The sequence below is a fragment of the Nanorana parkeri genome, unplaced genomic scaffold, assembly GCF_000935625.1.
Source record: "Nanorana parkeri isolate BGI_ZX_2015 unplaced genomic scaffold, ASM93562v1 scaffold3, whole genome shotgun sequence".
In the NCBI taxonomy this organism is placed as follows: domain Eukaryota; kingdom Metazoa; phylum Chordata; class Amphibia; order Anura; family Dicroglossidae; genus Nanorana; species Nanorana parkeri.
In genome coordinates this window covers 1,559,151-1,579,105 of record NW_017306271.1, presented here as the reverse complement: position 1 = coordinate 1,579,105, position 19,955 = coordinate 1,559,151, and the positions used below count along the sequence as shown (strand labels likewise).

The window sequence follows — 19,955 nt, the reverse complement described above, 5'->3', positions numbered from 1 at the left end:
TCACCATTTTAAAATGATAAATGTTAAAAAGCAAACAGCCTGGAAATGTTAAATATTTTAATGTTTTTAGAGACTTCTTTTTTTTTTTTTAACAATTCACAGACAAACCTACAGCAGCCTCAAAAAGCCTGCAGATATGGTTGAGGCCATTTTATCAAGCAACACTTTGTCACTTTCTCATGGTGCTGAAGCTTGTCCTTCCCATTCCTGCCTTGCGCACATTCCTGAAGTACAGTGAGACATCCTTATGAAGTGATAGGCCAATAGGTAAGTGAGGGGACGGGACTTCTTATCCGGAAGTGTCAGAGCGTTCCTTGTCAGAACTGCCCATTTCTACAGGCTTTATTGAAACTGCTATAATAGGTAGAGGCATTTCTAGGTGCCGGAACTGTATACTTGCAGGACATATTTTGTGTTCTTCATTCACACCTTTACAGCTTTATTACGCACGTTGATGTGTGTTTGTCATACATTTTTAAAGCATTTTTCACTATCAGTATTCACTGACATATTCAGCCCTTCAAAAAGATTCACCAAAATTAAGATCTACTCTTGTTTTTATGCTAAATGCTGAACAGGGGCCATTGAAAACAATGGGATTCGTTGTCTTCAACATTTTGTGGCTCCAAGCTTTGAGCTACAAAATGCCTAGTTGTGAACGAGGACTAAATAGTAATGGATCAAAGTTTTAGTTTTTCTTCAACAGATGCAAGATAGAGATTGTTCGATGTATGCACAAGATTAGGCGCAGACATCAGTGGGCTGTCACAGAATAAGGAAGAAGAAGCCAGCCACCAATGATGTTCTTTTTTAAATTGTTTCACTGGTTTTAGACCTGCGGAGGAGGGAGGGGGAGATCAATAGGACTCTGGAAAAATGCCAAGAAAGAAGTAACTTAAAAAAGAAATATGCGGTAACCTTTTGATCCCATAGTTCTCTTTAGAGTCACGGGAGGAGATATACTAACCTCCTCCTGTGACCCAAAACTCAGTATACAGCGAGCTATATACTGTCGAGATCCACCCCAGTGGCTGATTAATGGCGGGCTCTGCCTATCTAGAGGCAGAGCCAGCTATGCCCATCCCCTTCCCTTCAGTTAGCACTGCAGGATTGTAAAGGGGAATCCCTGGGAGGAGTGGTGATTGAGAGTAGGGATGACCCGATACCGATGCTAGCATCGGGCCCGATACAGGGCATTTTGACAAGTACTTGTACTTGTCAAAATGCCATGATGCCTAGCGCCGAAGCTTGCGCTTTTTTTTTTAAATCTATCTACTTTACCTTCCGTGGTGGGGTCCCCTGGGCAAGCTGAGCGGAGGAGCGCCGCGTCACTGATGTGGGCGGAGCGCCATGTGGGGTCCTAATGTAGGTGGCCGGCGACTGCCCAGAGGACTCCACCTGGAGCTCCGCCCACCGGAGCAGCAGTGACGCCATGCTCCTCTTCGCCGACGATGTCCTTCAGTGCCGGAGAGCAGCGGCGAGTCAGCGCTGGTCCGGCGGGAGGACTTCCAGGTGGGGTCCTAATTTAGCTGGCAGGAACCTCTGGGCCAGCTAAATTAGGACCCCACCTGGAGTTCCTCCCACCGGACCAGCGCTGACTCGCCACTACTCTCCGGCACTGAAGGACATCGCCGCTGCTCTCCCGCACAGTGAGTAAGGGGGACCTGGGGGGGCTCACTATTAAGCAGGGGCTAATTGCACATCTACACATCTATTGTCTCCATTGTATTAGCAGTGTGTACCCTATATGTAGCGTTGGAGTGAGTGCAATAAGTCTAGGATATACCACCAAAATAAATCTCTATCTGTCCCCAAAAAATGGTATGAAATTCATTTCAGTACAGCGTTGCATGACGGAATAAACGTCAGTCAAAGTACCGCAGCGCTGAACACTGAAAAATGGCCTGGCCAGGAAGGGGGTCTAAACACCTGGTCTTGAAGTGGTTAAGAATGGGATACCCAGATTTTGGGTATACTGTATGCTGGTGAGAGGGACTGCATTTATGTGGCTTGGGTATCAGGGATCTGCTTCTTCCAACAGGCGTCTTGTTATAAATCTGAGGTTGTTATAAGAATCGTACATGTAGCATAGTGGGGGGCGGTACTAAGAACACAGCTACCTTGTCCTGTTCAGTAGATGTTCTGTATTCCCATAGAAAATAACTACCATTGGTCATTTTGTTTCCTCCAGCTTAATGTATGTAGAACAATCAGCTGCACAGTTACCCAAATGTCAAATAACTAAATATTGTTACAGGTTCCATAAATAGTTGAGAGTGTTCCCATGAGCTTTTTCCCATAATGTTTATAAATGTAGGTTTTTTGATATGCTTTACAGAGCTTCAATCCCTACACGGCTTATCTAACACAAGAGATGCTTGAATCTTTGGCATCACTTGTCAGTATGTGATGTGACCCACAGACATGAAATAATAAACACCTAATCTGACTCATGTCTGTGGGTCAGGCAAATGCCCACTGGTGGTGAGGAAGCCTGATTTGATTCTTAATTTAACCCCAAAGTAATCCAGCAATTCTGCTCCTCTGTACACCTTCTCTCTCCATTACTGCAAAGCATGAACAGGAACTAAGCGGAGGTCAGCCTTTGCCTTTAGGTTTAAGGAATGACCAATTGACAGATTTGCTGGAGGACAATCGATTGTTCCATGAACATCAGACTGCCCTCTTCTGTCTTTGGCCACCCTCAACATACATAGCTCATTATTTAAGCGCTCTCTTCATAATACCATTTATCCTGCTAATTAATAATTAACATTCTATGTGTTTTAAAGAGATTATCACTATGATAGCTTTATGTGCCTTAGGCAATGCCTTCATCAATCAGGACAGAGGAAAAAACCTTGCTGTGTGTAGCCTAGCTGCCAAGGCCCATGCCTCTCTGCATGACAGTGTCGTAGAGTAGGGATACAGTAAACAATCACACAATGTAACTGTTCGGAAAGCTGTAAACTTTTATGGGAGAATTCTGCCATGAGATTCAGGCAGCTGATCTGCCAAGTGCTTGCTTTTCTAACAAACTGGCTTTATTCAACAGTTGCCCTCCAGGGAAAATGCCAGTGGGGGAATCCTTACTGGAAAAGACCCACAGTAAGACAGCATATGTTGAATTATTGTCATGAACATGAAGACTTGCAGGATTAAACCAACTTTCTCTGCTTGCCAGGCAGAAAAACAAATACACAAAAACATCACTTAGGTGATAGGCAGAAACTGAAACATACTAAAGTAAACCTATCATTGAGATAAAGTGAAGGCAATTAGGGGTTTACATATAAAGAATCTGGAAAGGATTTGCCAAACATTCTCTGATAAATCATGTGTGTGATTTATAAAACACTTTCACTATCAGTATTCACTGAAATATTCTCCCCTTCAAAAAGATTCACCAAAATTAAGATCTGCTCTTGTTTTTATGTTAAATGCTATTAAATATTCATTAAGAGGCAAATATAAGCAAACTAGGACAAAGTCAGTTAACCATTGTGACTGAACAATGAGACCTGGCTCTTAACTTGTCCAGTCTTGGCAATAAATTACATATTTACATAGTTAGTCAGGTTGAAAAAAGACACAAGTCCATCGAGTTTAACCTATAGAGAATGTGAAAAACAATTTTTAAAAAACACAGATTCCTGGGTTCCTTCAAGGAGCTGTCAGACTGCTAAATTGAACTGCCCGTCTTCTGCATTCTACATTCATTTGTCCACCTATGACCTTAGGTCACGTTAACCAAGGTCTATCAGCTCATAAGTCGTAACCTTACCAATCTGCCATTGGATCTCTTAACCACAGTACTGCAGAGACTTTGTAAAACTTGATAAATTATTGTTTGCACCCACATCCTTCCGGAGGCTTGCCCTGACCTTTGCCTGTCCTCAGATAAGACATTTTTTTTTAACTCCTGTCTCTGTAACTCAACTAAACCAACAATCTTTGATTGAATACCTGCATGGCGAATCTGTTCTAATGATTTTGTTTCTGCACTGAACACAGGTGGACTGAGAACAATAATTTTTCATCGAAAAAAACTAGATCAGAAATGTTCACACCTTTAGAAGGCTAGACCTTTAGTTTGCAATCATGTCTGATTTGGTGATTTATGAACACATATTCAAACATTTAGCCATGAGACTGACGATCAATGTGGCCAACTGAATTCACAGAAGCCCCACCCCTGAATCATCTGAGCCATTAATTACTTAAAAAATATAAAATCAAAGGGAATAATCCTTCAGAAGTCATGGCATTAATGTATAGTTCAATTCAGATACTACAGGGTATCTGTGCTACCGCACATCCAATAGTCTTGCTTTTATTCCAGGCAGCAGAGGGTGAGCCCTGCATAGGGAAAGTATTCAAGAGAACAAGAGCAGCACAAGAACTACACAGCGACACAAATGTTTGCTAATCAGTATTTTGAAGACTGTGTGTTTGTGGCCATACACCAGCCCTGTAATTCCAAATAAGTGGTGATTCTAAATGTAGGGCTTCAAATGTTTTCACTGAAGTATATTTAGAAACTGTAGCATCATTGCTTCCACTGGAGTGTTGAAATGTTGTAAAAGTGTGTTCAAAAGATGCTGTCACTTCAACCAAAAAGCTGTAGATATCACTCACCAAATCCACTAATCTCATAAGAAATAAGAGGCCAGTACACATCCAGATCATCTTGTACATCCTACAGATAAAGATGTTACCCCTTAATGAAATCGCCACTCCTCTGTGTACAGTAATGGACAGTCGATGGATCGGACTGGGAGTCCTCCAAGAGCATTTAAACACCAACTTTATGACAAGTGACTCTGATGGAAGAACATATCCCAATACCATGAAAAAAAGTAGCTCAAAAGTGAGAATAACACTGATGACGACATTAATAATAAACCATACTTTAAAAGTACTGTTTAAATGTTTACGGTATATACCAAACACATTCTCCTCAACTCAACTGGGTGCGTGTGATTCCTAAGTGTATTTCAGTAAACTAATTGACTATTTAAAAAATGCTAATGTACTCAGATATAGGTTTTTGGAGAAGAGTTACTGTGGGGAGGATTTGGATAAGGTAAATAAAAGACTGGGGAGCATAGAAATATGTATTTTGCATTGATCATCAGTTTCTTTACCCATCAATTGTGATGTCAAGAAAATTTGGAGTAAGCACTGGGCAATTTTAAGAAAGAACCAGGTTCCCTCTAAGGTTCTACCTGAACACCCTCCTGTCATACAAAAAGTGGTGTACACTGGTACATTATGTGCAAAAGCCACAAGGAACAACTTTTTTTTATTTAAAATGCTTCCGTGTAAGAAGTGTGTAAGGATATTGCAGGTGCGTTAAAAGTTTAATTTTGCATTTTGCTATTAAACATAATAAAGATCACAATAGGAATAAAGTGTATGGCCATTGCTAAATTAAACCCCGATTAGAGGGGATGCAATAAAAGAGGGAAGTCTCCAAGTATGAAAAAAGCCAAAATGGATATATTGAGATCACATGACATCTATGAACGTGATGTTAAATGGGACATCAATTGTTTTATGTACCATAGATGATCAATTTTATTTGTATTCTTAGTTATGTAGATAATAATCTGCATTAAAAATAATGTCTTATCACATGGAAATATTTTGTTTAGATGTAATGACTATATTGAATTACCTAAATGTAACCCTTACCATGGATGTAAAAGAAATATACTGAGACGCCGCAGCTGAAGCAGATCCCGACAATTATGTCTGGATCCGCCCAGCTGCGTGACTGACAGCTGGCTCTGCCTATCTAGAGGCAGAGACAGCTGTACCCGCCCCCTCCCCCGTCCGTTCCGCCAGTCAGCGCTGGCAGATCGGAGCGGGGAGGGGGCAATCCAGCCCCTCCCCTGTCACGGCAGAGAGCCGTGACAGGATCGAGAGGTGAGCGAACGCCGGTATGTGTTCGCTCCCCTCCCGATCTACTGAGCCGACCTGTGACAGTCTCATTGTCACAGGTCGACTAGAACTATGAGGTGAGTGAAAAGCACTCACCTCATAGTTCTCCTTTAAGTACTTGTTTTAACCCTGCACCAGCCCCGGTTGGACAGGTATTGTGACTAGAAAACCTCCCTTGTCCTAGAAGCATTTGCCAAGGCCCAGATGCTGCTGAAACATCACGGTTAATGCATATGATGGTCACTATATATGTGCTCTGTAAATAATTTTTTTTGGATCGACAGAAAAAAGAATGATACCATTATTATTAAAGGGTATGTAGACCCTAACAATGAACTTATCTAATTTGGTTCCTTTTGGTAGGCCAGTTAAAGATAGAATGAAGAGCATTATGTTATGTTTTGGATAGGAGCAAATAAAACAGAAATCTTGTGAGCTGAACACTTCCTGTGCTGACTGTAATCGGTTATATTGTACTCAGCTATCTTTTTGGACTGAAGAACCACACCCTACTATGTAATGGAGAAGAGGAGGGGGGCAGAGTCCTCTAGTCCTGTTTTTATTACCTTGATACAGGAAGGTAAGTGAATGTTGTCATCCTAGGACTGGAAGTCTGTTACAGGCAGAATCACCAGGTGAAAATAAAGTGGGGGAAAAAAAGAAAAATAATTCAGCCACAGCATCTAAAAGCTGGTGAGCTGCAACTAATTACATCTTTGGTTTTGGGTTTAGATACACTTGAACAAAGATTTTCCACCATGACCTCTGCACCACGTGGTTGAAGCTAGCAACCACTAAAACAATCAAATCACAAGAAAAAAATAGGCTTATTTTAAATGTACTACTCTGGCAGGGGCTGTGAGGCTTGTAAAAGTGTGTTTCTTTTACCAAACTGTTGAAAATGTATACTACTGATGTATACTACTGAAATATAATAATGTGCTCAGAAGAATGAATAATCTGCAGTAGCACATGCTACTGATGCTCTCAGTTGTTTGAAAATGGGCAATTATATAATTTTTGGTTTACATTGAAGACTTGCCCATGTACGGCCATCGTTAATAAGAACAAAAATAAAAACAAGAACATTTTGTTGGGGACTATGCAGTACATCTGTTGGGTCTGTAGCTTGCCAGAATGTAATTCTTTATGACAATAAGCATTGCATGGCTCTTAAAAGTTTTTCCTGCTTGTGCCAGGAAGCTCATATGGGATAATACCGTGACCCTGGGCTCGGATACATTCCACATCTGTCCAGTCTGGGAAAGGAGAAGGATGTGTGAAATCAACTAAGAAACCAGATCTAGCAGATCTGTCTGAAATTTCTTTTCTCCGCTCTCTCACTTGTAGTTTGAGCACTAAGTAGTAAGAGAGCAAAGATGACTAGAATTAGAAGGGAATGCTGATAGATTTAGCTGGATATAGGATATCAGGTGTAAACTCCCTTGAACACATATTTCTACCCCCTACATCCACTTCATGCAGTCACATGCTTCCGAATATACATAATCTATATAAAGCTGCTACAGTTATTTACTTACATTCATTTATATTATCTTAAAACAAATGGTATATTAAAACATCAATATAACACAGAAATGAGCCGCATGCCTATTTAATAATCATAAAGTATATTATTCAGATCCTGGTACATATGCAGTCCACCTGGGCTCTCCTAAAACACTTCACTCATTATAAACTTATCGATGATCACAGCGAAGCGCCTTATTATTTTTTATATGAAAGCAAAGTGAGAGCCTGAATTTGACCTCGTATTAGGCTCCAACAGTCCCTGTACAACAGGACTGGAGTGTGAGAGGAAGAAGTAGCAGAAGGAACCAATCAGTTCATGTGATGACAAGAAACAAAAGTAGGAGGAAGCAGTGACGGAGGAAGTTCATCACTGTGCTGGTTCACCATTCACTCAATGACAGAGATGGGTCCGGCACAGTTTGGGCTTTAGGCCTCATTCACACCATGAGGGGGCGTGGCGGTCCATTGAACTGAATGGCATCATAGCCACGACCTCCGGCCGCAATGCGATCGGCCGCGCAGGAACGCAGGGCACATTATGCCTGCGGTCCGGTCAAAATAGTGCTTGCATATATAATGTGCCTTGCGGTCCCGTGCAGCCGATCACATTGCGGCCGGAGGGTGTGGCTACGGTGCCATTCAATGGTCCGCCATGCAACATACTGAGCCGTCTGCAATGCGATGCAGTGCGTTCTGGCCAGAAAGCACTGTGTCTGGTGTGAATGAGGCCTTAAGGAAGTGGAATTAAAGATGCAGGTCATCAAACTGAGGGCATCTTGTGAAGGAATAAAATGTACTGCAGGAGTGAGCTCTGGACTGAAATAGGACAAGTAGATTTGACCCCCGCTTTAGTCCTTGGACAAGTAGTTTTTTCAAAAATTTCCACACCCCTGTGAATATTGCAACAAAACCTACTTTTTATCTTTTAATGGGCTATTCATTTTTATCTTTTTATTTTAGGCCTAACTTCTACTTGACTGAGATAATGAACCTCAAATATTGTCTTCAATACAGATATAAATAAGGATTATGATATAACATGTATACTGGTCAAATACCGCTTAAAGCATACAGTCTCGGCAAACTTGTTATATTAAGCTCCCCCTGGATAACAGGCATCATAAGGTAACAGTACGTTTTTGTAAACTATGTATCTCTTCAGGGATCCACCCGACCCTAGAGTAGTTCCATGCAAACACTGACTTTCTGAAGGTCAATATTTACATAGGCTTAGGCATTCCCTCATACGAAACTGCTCTGGTTTGATTGCAGATCTCTCAAGCGCAGAGTGCTGTCTGTCGCCTGTGGGGAACGCATACTTACTTGCCCCATACCCCAGAAGACTGGGTTTTCTTGAGAGCTTTGTGAAGACTGTGACAGTTTATATTAAAAGTACCAGCTGGTACCTTATGGTTCATTCAATCCAGGGGGAGCTTAGTTTGACAGGTTTATTCCCAGTAAGCTGCACTACGCTATTGCTGGTTACTTCAATTTTCTTCTGTCTTACAGAAGTGCCACAACAAAGCTGATGTGACTACATTATGTGTCTCCAAAGTAACAGAAACAGATTTACACAAAAAAGCCCGACCAAACAGGATAACTCAACATCAGGATTGTGCAGAAAAGTGAAACCAGTAGTACGTGTGCCTACAAGGTAGGGATCTTTGAATGTAAGATCCTTAAAGTGTATTTCCACTTTTACTTCCAAATTGGGATACCACCTGTTTTATATTTATTATTTGTTGCCATTCACATAGCATAAGCTAAAAAAAATTTTAAGAAGTTTTAAACTCTCAAACTTGTTTTCAATAATAAATCAATGTTTGTATGATCCAACAAATATACATTACCCAGCAAAGTATTTTTTCCAATTTTTGCACAAAACTTACAGTCATCGTGTTTCCACACAGCTCCGACTCTCTCCGCTCTCCTTCCCTGAACTTCCTTTCCAGTAGAAGATCACAAGGGATAGTGCAGTCTCCAGCAGCTGTCTATCTACTAGCATGGTGAAGGAAGGAGGAAGGAGAAGTGGGGAACAGTGGAGCAGCTTGCCTTGGTGTGTGTGTGTGTGTGTGCGTGCTTGTGGAGACACACACGCAGCTTACTATCACACACAAGGGTGTCTCCATAGGACCCTGCAAGGGAAAGCAGCCACCCTAAAACAGGATATCAGGACCATAGGTCAGGGGTTCATATGATTCTGCAAGAAACTAAAATGTTTAAACATCATGGAGCAGCATCCATTGTAAGTGATTTCATCAGCATTTGAAATAGCTTAAAAACCTTTTGACTTTAATATCACTTTAAAAATGCTTTTTGCAGTTTAAGTTTCTTGTACTTTGGTTAGGGTATCTTGGCTTCTTAAGAGTTAAAAGTTTCTACTTGTTTTTCCTTCTTTCTAATGTTAAGAGAGGCTGTGAGAGGTGAGTGGGCAAAGGATTACAGCCCTGGCTTCTCCATTGTATGATAATGAAATTCATGAGAAAAACACAATTCGCAAATTTCAGTCCTACGTCTTTCTATAATTACAGATCACTGTGAAGGTGCTCAGAAAAAAAAATGGATTCAGTCATGTTGCCTGCTGCAATGAAACATCTAAAAGTTGAGAATGTATTTATTTTTTATTATTTTTCGGTATGCTGTGTGAGTGGGAACAAACAACAAACATGTAGAGGGGTTTTTTTTAATCAAATTTGACTGCAAAGGTGTAAATACACTTTAAAGATCAAACAAATATACATTGCCCAGCAAGGCATTGCTTTACATTTTTGCCCAAATACAATAATCATGTTTTTGAACACCTGCTTCCAAGTCTCTCAGTTGGGATTACCTGAACTTCCTGTCCAGTACAAGATCACAAAGGACAGTGCAGACTCCAGCAACTGTTAATCTACTAGCTTGGAGGAGGGAGAGTAACTTAAATGTGCTGTGTCTGAGTGTTTGTGGAGACACACACAGCTTACTAGCACACACAAGGTGACTGCATAGCACATTGCTTGAGAAAGGAGTCACTTTAAAACAGGTGTAGGGTCTGATGTGAGTGAACATGAATTGATTGACTATATAAATATCTGTAATTAATAGAAAATGATGGCAATAGACAGATAAATCCTAAATAATAATAATAATGGACCGTTAATTGTGCAATTTATTCAGTCGACAGCCTGGCTCTTGTATACTGCCATTTGTCAGCATAATACAATAATGTGGTAAAACTGCACTGAAATTGTTCAGATACAATTTTGGGCCTTTCATATCTATCTTTAGAAAGGTGATAGGATTGACAGTGGTCTGCTGATTACTAATTATCCAACCATATAACAATTTGTCTTTTCTTCATATGAAATTGTAGACGATGCATGAAACAAGCTTGTGTGCTTATCTGCAGAACAGCAACTCCCAGCACCTCATTATATCTCAGGAAAACAATTGGTTGTTAGTCAGTTTCCAATCTTGCTAAATGTGCCAAATGTTTGCTTAATCCAGTGGTTTGCGATCAAATTGATCACATGGCTGCAAGCCTTCCACATCCCTGACAAAACATCCCCTGCCAGAGCCTTCTTAGGAGGGTCAATTGGCTGAGTTGTTTTTTTTAGTTACTCAAGCCAGGCCAACCCCACAAACATCTATTGGGGGCACAAACATCCAAGTCCATCTAAGTCTGTAGGTATCTGAAAGTGTTTGTATAGTCGAAACTTTTTTATTTAGGTTTTTGATAAAGTAGGGAAGGATTTGACACTCGGTCAAGTAGTATTGCTGTCTGTGTCTGCTGCTGTAGTTTCACCCTATTTGTCCTAGTGATCATTTTTACAGAGACAGGAAGTGATGGGGAATCCAAAGTTTTAGAAATGTCACCAGAACAAGAGGTGAAGGTAAATCCTACAATGGGGGTATGTTTTCCAGTGACAAATGTCTAAGAGGGTAATTCCCACCACTTTGTAAAAATGTTCTCTCTTTTCCTGCATCTATGGAACAAGTACTAAAGGAATATCTCCCCAATGGGACACAGACAGTAACAAATGAATGGATACAGGTTTTTCCCTTCCTTACTATATCCCAAACTAAAAAAGTGTGGGTAAAGGCAAAACTTTTCTTTAGTTAAGGATAGAGTAAGAAAGGTTTAGATCCTTTGCCAGGATTTTATTATGGCCTATGTCTCTGCTTTGGAGATTTACCTCTTTATTTGTCCTGATGACCATTGTCCCCTTACTTTCTGATGCAACTCAAAGACAGGAAGGGAAAGGAAATCTCCCCCACAGGACACAGAATTTAGGAGAACCAAAGATATCTGTTGTTGGCCTCTGAAAATATGACCATCTTGCAAATTTAAGCAGAAACAGTTAATCAAAATCCAATGGGTACACTGTAGGTGCAGCTTTTCTAGATTCTCAAGCCATATCACATGACATCAGGAAATGTGGCACACAACAGTGTCAAGTATTCCTGCAAGTTACATTGGCAGCAGCTGAGAGCCTGGAAGGAGCCTGGGATACAGCTACATCCAGGCTGTGATTACAATGTATTTAGTAATACACTGAAAAGAACTAGAAAGCTACCATATTTTTTTAAAGTATGCATACCTTTTAAATATGGATGGTTATTGGAAGAAGTAAAAGGCAGTTATGTTGAGGTGGAATAGGCTTCTGTGAAAAGATGGGTTTTTAAGGATCGCCTAAAGGTGGGCAGTGTAGGAGATAGGTGGACAGATTGGGGTAAGGAGTTCCAGAGGATGGGGGATGCTCTGGAGAAGTCCTGGAGGCGAGCGTGGGAGGAGGCAATTAGAGAGCTAGAGAGTAGGAGGTCTTGAGAGGAACGGAGAGGACGGTTTGGGTGATATTTTGAGATGAGGTCGGTGATGTAGGATGGGGCGGAGTTGTAGATGGCTTTGTATGTTCTTGTTAGTATTTTGAATTTCATTCATTGGGCAATTGGGAGCCAGGGATTGGCAGAGAGGGGTGGCAGACACTGAACGGTTGGTAAGGTGGTCTAAGGTCATTAGATGACAGCCTCCCATACCAACGCTCTCCAAAAAATGGCTGGGTCAGGTAACAATCCAACATCTATAGGTCAACACCTGAAAGCTCCAAATGAGAATGTTTAGAGGACAATGAGATTGGCCTGCTTAGAAAATCTTGCCCAATGGTTACTGTTTCCCTTAATGTAAGTCAATTAATGCTGTGACCATTGGTGCAAAACACCCATTTAGTTATGTATTAAAAAAAAAAACATTCTTAAAAGTATTTAAACATAGTCACTGAGACTGTCTTTATATGCATCTCTTGTAGTTCCCTGCACCACAGAATTCAAACTGGGAGAGGTATGGGCAGTACTGCAAGACATTTATGATTTGTTACATTGTACAGTACACAGGGAGATGGTGACAGTTGGAGAAATAAATGTTGCAGTTTGCTTCACTTCCACTTTAAAGACTATGTAAACTAGTGTATTGATATTAAGGTTTTCTTATGATGGCACTTGCACCACATTCCCAATGATATTAAAATGTATGTGACTCCCATTCACAAAGTTGTTTGTGGACATTTTGCTTGCAACAGAATATTTATGGTTGCCACGAGACACTGGAATTGGTCTAAATAGAAGGATACTTTTATTCTCTAAGAACTGGTAACTCAGCTAAGTATAAACCTGGGCCAGCATTTCACACTGTATTCATACTACAGGCTGCAACAGACCTACGTAGAAGTCACTATTCAATTCTTACTATTAATAAACAGTGAACTTTCCAATGAGAAACTAGGTTCCAAAAAGTAAATTTCAGCAAAGATTTTATCATTTACACCATGATAGCAGTTGAAACTGCAGTGGTTAATATTCAAGACAAGCTCAACATTCCTCTCTCACTACATATAGAACAGAGAACAAGAATCATTTCTTCAGTGAACTGACAAGAAACAGCGTTCTATGAGCAGAGTGTTGTCAGACCATGATGTATTTACCACCTACTGAAACCTTTCTTTGAGTCCCAAAATATCTATATAGTTCTTGTTTAAATAAATAATCTCCACATAAAACAAATATTCCACTTTACATGTGACTGATGTTCCTGCCAGCTCTGCTTGCACAAAGGTAAGCTGCGGAACTCTTCTCTTACTGTCAAAGCTTCTTCCCATGATGCCCTGCACATGACTGGCACCCAAGATGTTTTAATCTGTGTTCAAACACAGGATTCCACCAACAATGGACCTCAGAGACACCCGTTCCTTTAAATACAGAAGTCTGCAAGTGATTAGCTTATGAAAGACTCATGATCTAAGAATGTTCTTGTATCAACATATTTCCCCCAAGCTCCAACATGTTTCCTATTACCAAAGCAACTGTTATGAGATCACTGTTATCAGGTACTCAGGTCATTTTCTAGATCAAGCTCTGCTCCATCCTACGTTGATCACTGAGATCACGACTATGCTGAAGACATACAAGTGTTTGCAGACTGCCTTCCCCATGTTAAATGTAGGCACCTCGTAAAGAGATAAAGCAGCGTGGAAAATTGGCAGCATGCATACATAGTTACCAGCCCTCTTCTTTTTTTTTTACGGAACAGCTGTTGAGATTTGGAGCAGTGCCACATCAGTATTTATCTTGCCAGCTTGTGTTGCTCAAATATCCATGGAAATGGAGTGGATCTCAGGAGCCTCTATAGTTGGTGAGGGAACAGTTTTACTAAAATGTGGTGCTAGCTGCCAAATCACATCATAATCATTCATATATAGTGTGCCGTTTGTTCAAGGGACTAACCCCTAGACAATTCATTCCTTGGAACACAATGAGAAGAAAGAGCTACCTAAGGCTATGTGCACACAAAGTCCTTAGTCACTAGTATATTTATGATGGTGTGCAATGGCTAGCTAACTTCAATAGCAGGATTTAGATCATAATTATGTACTTCCCTACTAGGCTCTGACATAAAAAAGTATTCGTAATCCCCATATAAATCAAACAAAAGAGAGCATTAAAAAAAGAAGGAAGCTTTCCAATAAAATCAGAGACCTGAAAGCTCACATGTGAACCCCAAACAACTTCTAACCCTAAGTTAGCTGCTTTAATGCACAACTGTGATCAGCATAGCTGAACATCCCTCACAGACATTCAGCAGTTCCATACTGCATGACATCACTGGGGAAAGGGGGCGCAGGTATCCAAATAAGACTTGCAATATCCTCAAATGTTGTATAGAAAGTTAGGTCTCCAGCCTAATCTAGACCAGGGCTTTAGAAAGTCAACAGGGACTCATTAAATATGTAATTTGTGGGTGTAGTCATACTACAAATCACAAATATACTGTATTGTATATATTTACAATACACCAAAAACATCCACCATACCAAAAGATAATAAGTTCGTATTTTTATAATGACAGATATGATCTAGGAAAAGGTAAAGGACATTGGTAATATAGATATCAACACTGATGTCACTTTTTTGCAAGCAGCACCATTCTAATAATTTAATCTCACTTTGAGCCAACTAAATATATTATCGATAGTCACTGCATGTCTTAAAGAGGACCTGTAATATGAAAACTGTGCCCAAAACAGGCAAGTGAATTTTGCCCGCAGCAACACATTAAACTTTCTATATATTTCCTATGAGATAGAAAATAATCACTGTTTGAAAATATACTGTAAGATGTGAAGATCAATGGAAAAGCATTACCTCTTTGTTCATGGTCTAAAAAATTCTGCTTAACCCCATAAGGACCCTTTTGCTGGCAAGGCCTTCTTTTCATTTTTTGCAATGCTATGCATGTTATAATCCCCATTTTGGGCCCGGAAATTACTTTGCACCCCCATTTTGAAAGCCAAGACCCTGTAGAATAAAAATTGAGGCAGTCGCAGATTTGTATGTTGCACAATATTATAAAATTAGGTTACTTCGAGTAAATAGATACCCAACATGCCCAGGTTAAAAAATTGTGTGCGTCTGTGAAACTGCGACAAAAGTCAATACCCCAAAAAGTCCATAGACTACGCATACACGTCATCAGTTTAGAGATATGCATATATATTGGCTCTAGAATGATTGCTCTCACTCTGGCATGCACAGCGATACCCAACATGTGTAGAGCAAAAGTCGTTTTCTGAAGAAAGAAGGCGCACCCGATGCATGTTTACGTGAATACACGCGCTTGCAGGGATGGGTCATTAATTAATGCCTCAATACTGAGACATTAATGAATGACTGTTAAATGCTGAGAATCAGCAAATACCGGCATTACAAAGCCTGATATAACTCGTCACGTACAGTGTACGTGGCCAGTCATATAGGCACAAAGTGACAGGACGTAGGGGTTAAAACACTTTTAAAATAATTTTTCCATTTATTTTATTGATTATCTTTTAGAACTTTTTTTAAATTTAATTACTATTACGTGGGGGGCTTGATAGCATATTGGTGGTGACAGGTCCTCTTTAAGGCGAGGTCCAAAAGACCCCTAGTGTCACCTTTGCCCTTTAAATAAGCATTTGAAGTGCACAACGCACTTTAATAGCTTATTGGCCGGCTTCAGGAGAGGAGCAATGACAGCTCAGGGAAGTCCGATAGAGCGGGGAGGAGATCGGTGAATGGAAGTTCGCCCAGCTTCCCGCCGGCACCCGACATGCTGGTCCCGGGCCCGCAGGAGGGAAACACGGCGGGGGTGTCCAGAGGGATGGGCATTGTACCAGCCCGTTGAAGCCATCTGGCAGCAGCATAGTCCGGTAAAGCGATTCTGGTGCTGCTGAGTTATTGCCAGTGACAGGATCACTATTGTGACATGGATCTAATGTCGGTATAACAGTGACAATCATCTGGATCAATCCATTTTGACAGATGGATCTCTTTCCTAATGTCAGGTAGGAGGTGTATGCAGAGGCCTTAAAGTGCCTAAAGGTACTTAAACATTATCGATCATCTCACGTCGTCCATAAGTTAAAGTTTATGGGAATCTCTGTGGTTAACTTATCCACTTGATGATTCATAAAATCAGTGTTTACTTTCATTCTGACCATGGATTCAATGAACAAAAACTAAGACACGTGATTAAAATGATTATTTACTCTGTGAACAATATCATCACTCGAGTCTGTTATGCTTCATCACGTACACATCAGTCAGTGCACACATCAACTGCGCTTTTGTGGTTTTTGTCTAGTGAGGTTTGTCTATCATCTATAAACCCTAAATCTTGTTGTGGTTTATTTTAAATGGGTAATGCCAATCAAGACTGTAATGAAACAAAGACAGCGAGCATACAAGACTATGCTCCTGTAGATGTGTGCTTTACTACAACTTTGACTTGGTCTCTTAGACTTTTATTATTCAGATAAATAGGTTTTCCGTAATGTATATGTTATAACAATGTGCCTACATCAATGCTTACAACTGCTGCTTATTATTATTTTTATACTCTGTGCTTATTGTGAGCTACTATAAAGTTAATCTGAAAACATTATTTAATACCATCTTCACATGTAATGTTCTTGCTGTGCCATATTTTTTAGATAATTTAAACACAAGTTTGTAGGTTCATGCTAGCAGCTATCTATACTGTATATTAGTCAGTGACTATCTTCTAATCTAATGACTATCTAATCTAATGACCATCTTCATTGAAGGACTACCAAGAGGAAAATTTAATTACAACAAATGTCACAAAAAGAAACAGAAAAGCACTATCACGTGTTAGTTAAAGCAACTTTATCATTAAAATCAATACTGTGAATTAATATGCCCAGCAGACTGATCGCGACTTTGGTGACAAGAAAGCACCCACCTGAAGATATCATAGAATCCAACACTTCTGGGGGTGTCAGATTCCTGTTCCCCTGCCACCCTCAGTGGATTGATCTGCTGGTTTCTATATCACTACTGTATCCTGTGGTGGCGTAGGGGTCAGCAGGAGGAATCACAGCATGTACCAGGGGACTGCCAGATTTTCCTCACTACATTAGTCATCAATGGTGTGAGTTTTCAATAGGGATGCACCGATACCGGTATTTTGGTATCGAGTACCGATATTTTTTTTTCCGGTACTCGATGATACCGAAAGTCCCATTCAGTAAGCAAGGCGGCGTGTAATGACTCGCCACCTGGCTTCCTGATTAGCCGGGCAGCGTGTAAAGACTCGCCACCCGGCTTCCCGAATAGCAGAGAAGCCGTCCCCATGCTTCTCGTCATTAGGTGACGAGAATGCATGGAGCCCATTTTCTGGCCAATCAGGAAGCCAGGCGCTGTGTAATGACGTGGCGCCCGGCTTTGATTGGCAGATACTATATATGTAAGGTAAGGAGGTCTTGGTATAGTGTCCCATGCCAGCTCTAAGTATTGAGAAGAGTATATTTTACTCTTCCAATACTTCTCCTTTAAGAAAGTAATAGAAAGGTTGTGTTCCTCCTCTTAGTTCCCAGTCGTGTGTGTAAAGTGATATTCATTGTTCTTTAACAGTAGAGTTGTTTCCTGGTGCTCTTATGTCAAGCTAACCTTTGTCTGCAAGAGGTAAATATGAAATATGAGTATGTAATATGTCACATGCGCCTGAATGAAAAGATAAAACAAACACGCATGTTATTTTATAGTAGTGAACAAATAAGTGAACAAAATATATGAAAAAAACACTGAACGTTCCCTTCAAGGTTTTACTATACAATGAGTTGCTATCTCTCAATGGAATAACTGAGGATTACGGGATAAAAAAGGCACTGTTCCATGTAGCTCTGTGATAATACAGAATCCAACGCTAAGTCCACTCATACTTGATTGTTCACTGGTGGGGAGATCTATACTTAGAGATCCTAGCTATGATCCTCCCTTGATCATGAGAATAATTTCTTGTTCAGCATTATAATAAGAATTTTAGTCTGTACTGCCCCTGATGTTTTGCTCTAACCACCATTCCCTATGGGAAATGCAGCAGGGGAATTATGTCACCATTTCTTAATAAAATGTTAAACAAGGTAATTTAATGCCACAGTAGAGAAACAGAACTGGAGTTACCTTTCTCTGTAGAGTGACCAAAAAATTGGCTTTGCCATAAATGAGCAGAAGTCTCTCCAAGAATGACAGGAGGGGTGACCTCTGGTCTTTCTCAAAAGCATTACAATACTCTGATCAACTTAAAAGAGAACTATGGCGTAACCTTTTTGTCCCATAGTTCTCTTTAGGGTCACGGGAGGACATATACTCATGTCCTCCCGTGACTCAAAGCTCAGTATATAGCGAGCTATTGCCCGCTATATATGGAGAGCGCCGCAGCCGGGACAGATCCCGACAATATTGTAGAGATCCACCCAGCTGGCTGATTGACAGCGGGCTCTGCCTATCTAGAGGCAGAGCCAGCTATGCCCACCCTCTCCCCCTGCCATTACTTCAATCAACGCTGACAGTCTGACAGTCACCACTCTCTGCAGGGAGATGATCGGGAAGTGAGTGAGAGACGATATGCGTTTGCGCACTTCCCAATCTATACAGTCGACGTGTGACAGTTTCAATGTCATACGCCGGCTCTAACTACGAGGATGAGTGTAAATCACTCACCTCATAGTTCTCCTTTAACCAACAAGAGGATGCAGTTGAGTCTTTCCTTTTTTCTTATTAAGACTTCACAGAATGCACAAAAAATGTACAGCTAATTTGCAAATCTTTGTGTGTGTTATAGAGGACTTCCACCAGACAGAAGCACACAATATTGTCTTCTAAAAGTACCCTATATGGTCAGATTCTATCCCAAAAATGTTATTAAACAAATTGAGGTAACGATTGCATTCATAACCATTTTTAGACTGCTGATTACATTTGCATCAGTGGTTTGCTTTGAGCGGACTTACCATATGGGTTATCAATACATAAGCACATATTGTCTAAAATGGCAAACAAATGGCCAATTTCTTTGGAGAAACATCATATGTTGCCCATGGACTCAGAACATGGTGGAAAATGTAAACTTACCTCTCAACCTGGAAGTCCATTAGCCAAATCACCAAGTCAATGCTTCTTGGGAACAATTTGACAGCCAGAGAAGTGTGAGGATATCTGACAGTGACTCACTAAGGTTGTACATTTAAAATTTAGCAATAGAAGCTCACTCAATTGCATGCTGGCAGGTTCTCTTTAACGCAGAACTTTATTGGCTATATTTACTGATGGGCAAACCTAATATATGGATCTGATCATATATTTATTCATGAGCAAAGTTGATATATGAATCAGATTAGCCCAAACGTCAGCGCAAGGTGGGAACAAGTTAAGCATTTGTACAATAGGTGTATACAATGAGTCCTGGAAATGTTGTTTCTTGTGGCTCTGCAATGCAGATACAGGATGCAACCTATACAACTTGAAACATACATCTTACCTCTGTAATGATGAAGAAATCATCACCAGGATCTCCCTGAACAACAATTTTTTCTCCATCCTCAAATTGGACAGGTTCTAAAGCATCTGCCACCGTCAGGCGTTCCCATTTGTCCAGTGATTCTGCA

General features: G+C 40.5%; 1 protein-coding gene across 5 annotated transcripts in view; it reads right to left on the bottom strand.

The window, feature by feature from the left end:
• Nucleotides 1-19,955, bottom strand: part of PRKAR1B (protein kinase cAMP-dependent type I regulatory subunit beta) — a 201,186-nt gene that overhangs the window by 13,170 nt on the left and 168,061 nt on the right. For all 5 annotated transcript variants that reach the window (XM_018566412.1, XM_018566487.1, XM_018566565.1 and 2 more), the window contains one exon: nucleotides 19,829-19,950. In XM_018566412.1, coding sequence (XP_018421914.1) covers nucleotides 19,829-19,950 — 122 coding nt within the window. The remainder of the gene's footprint in view (nucleotides 1-19,828; nucleotides 19,951-19,955) is intronic.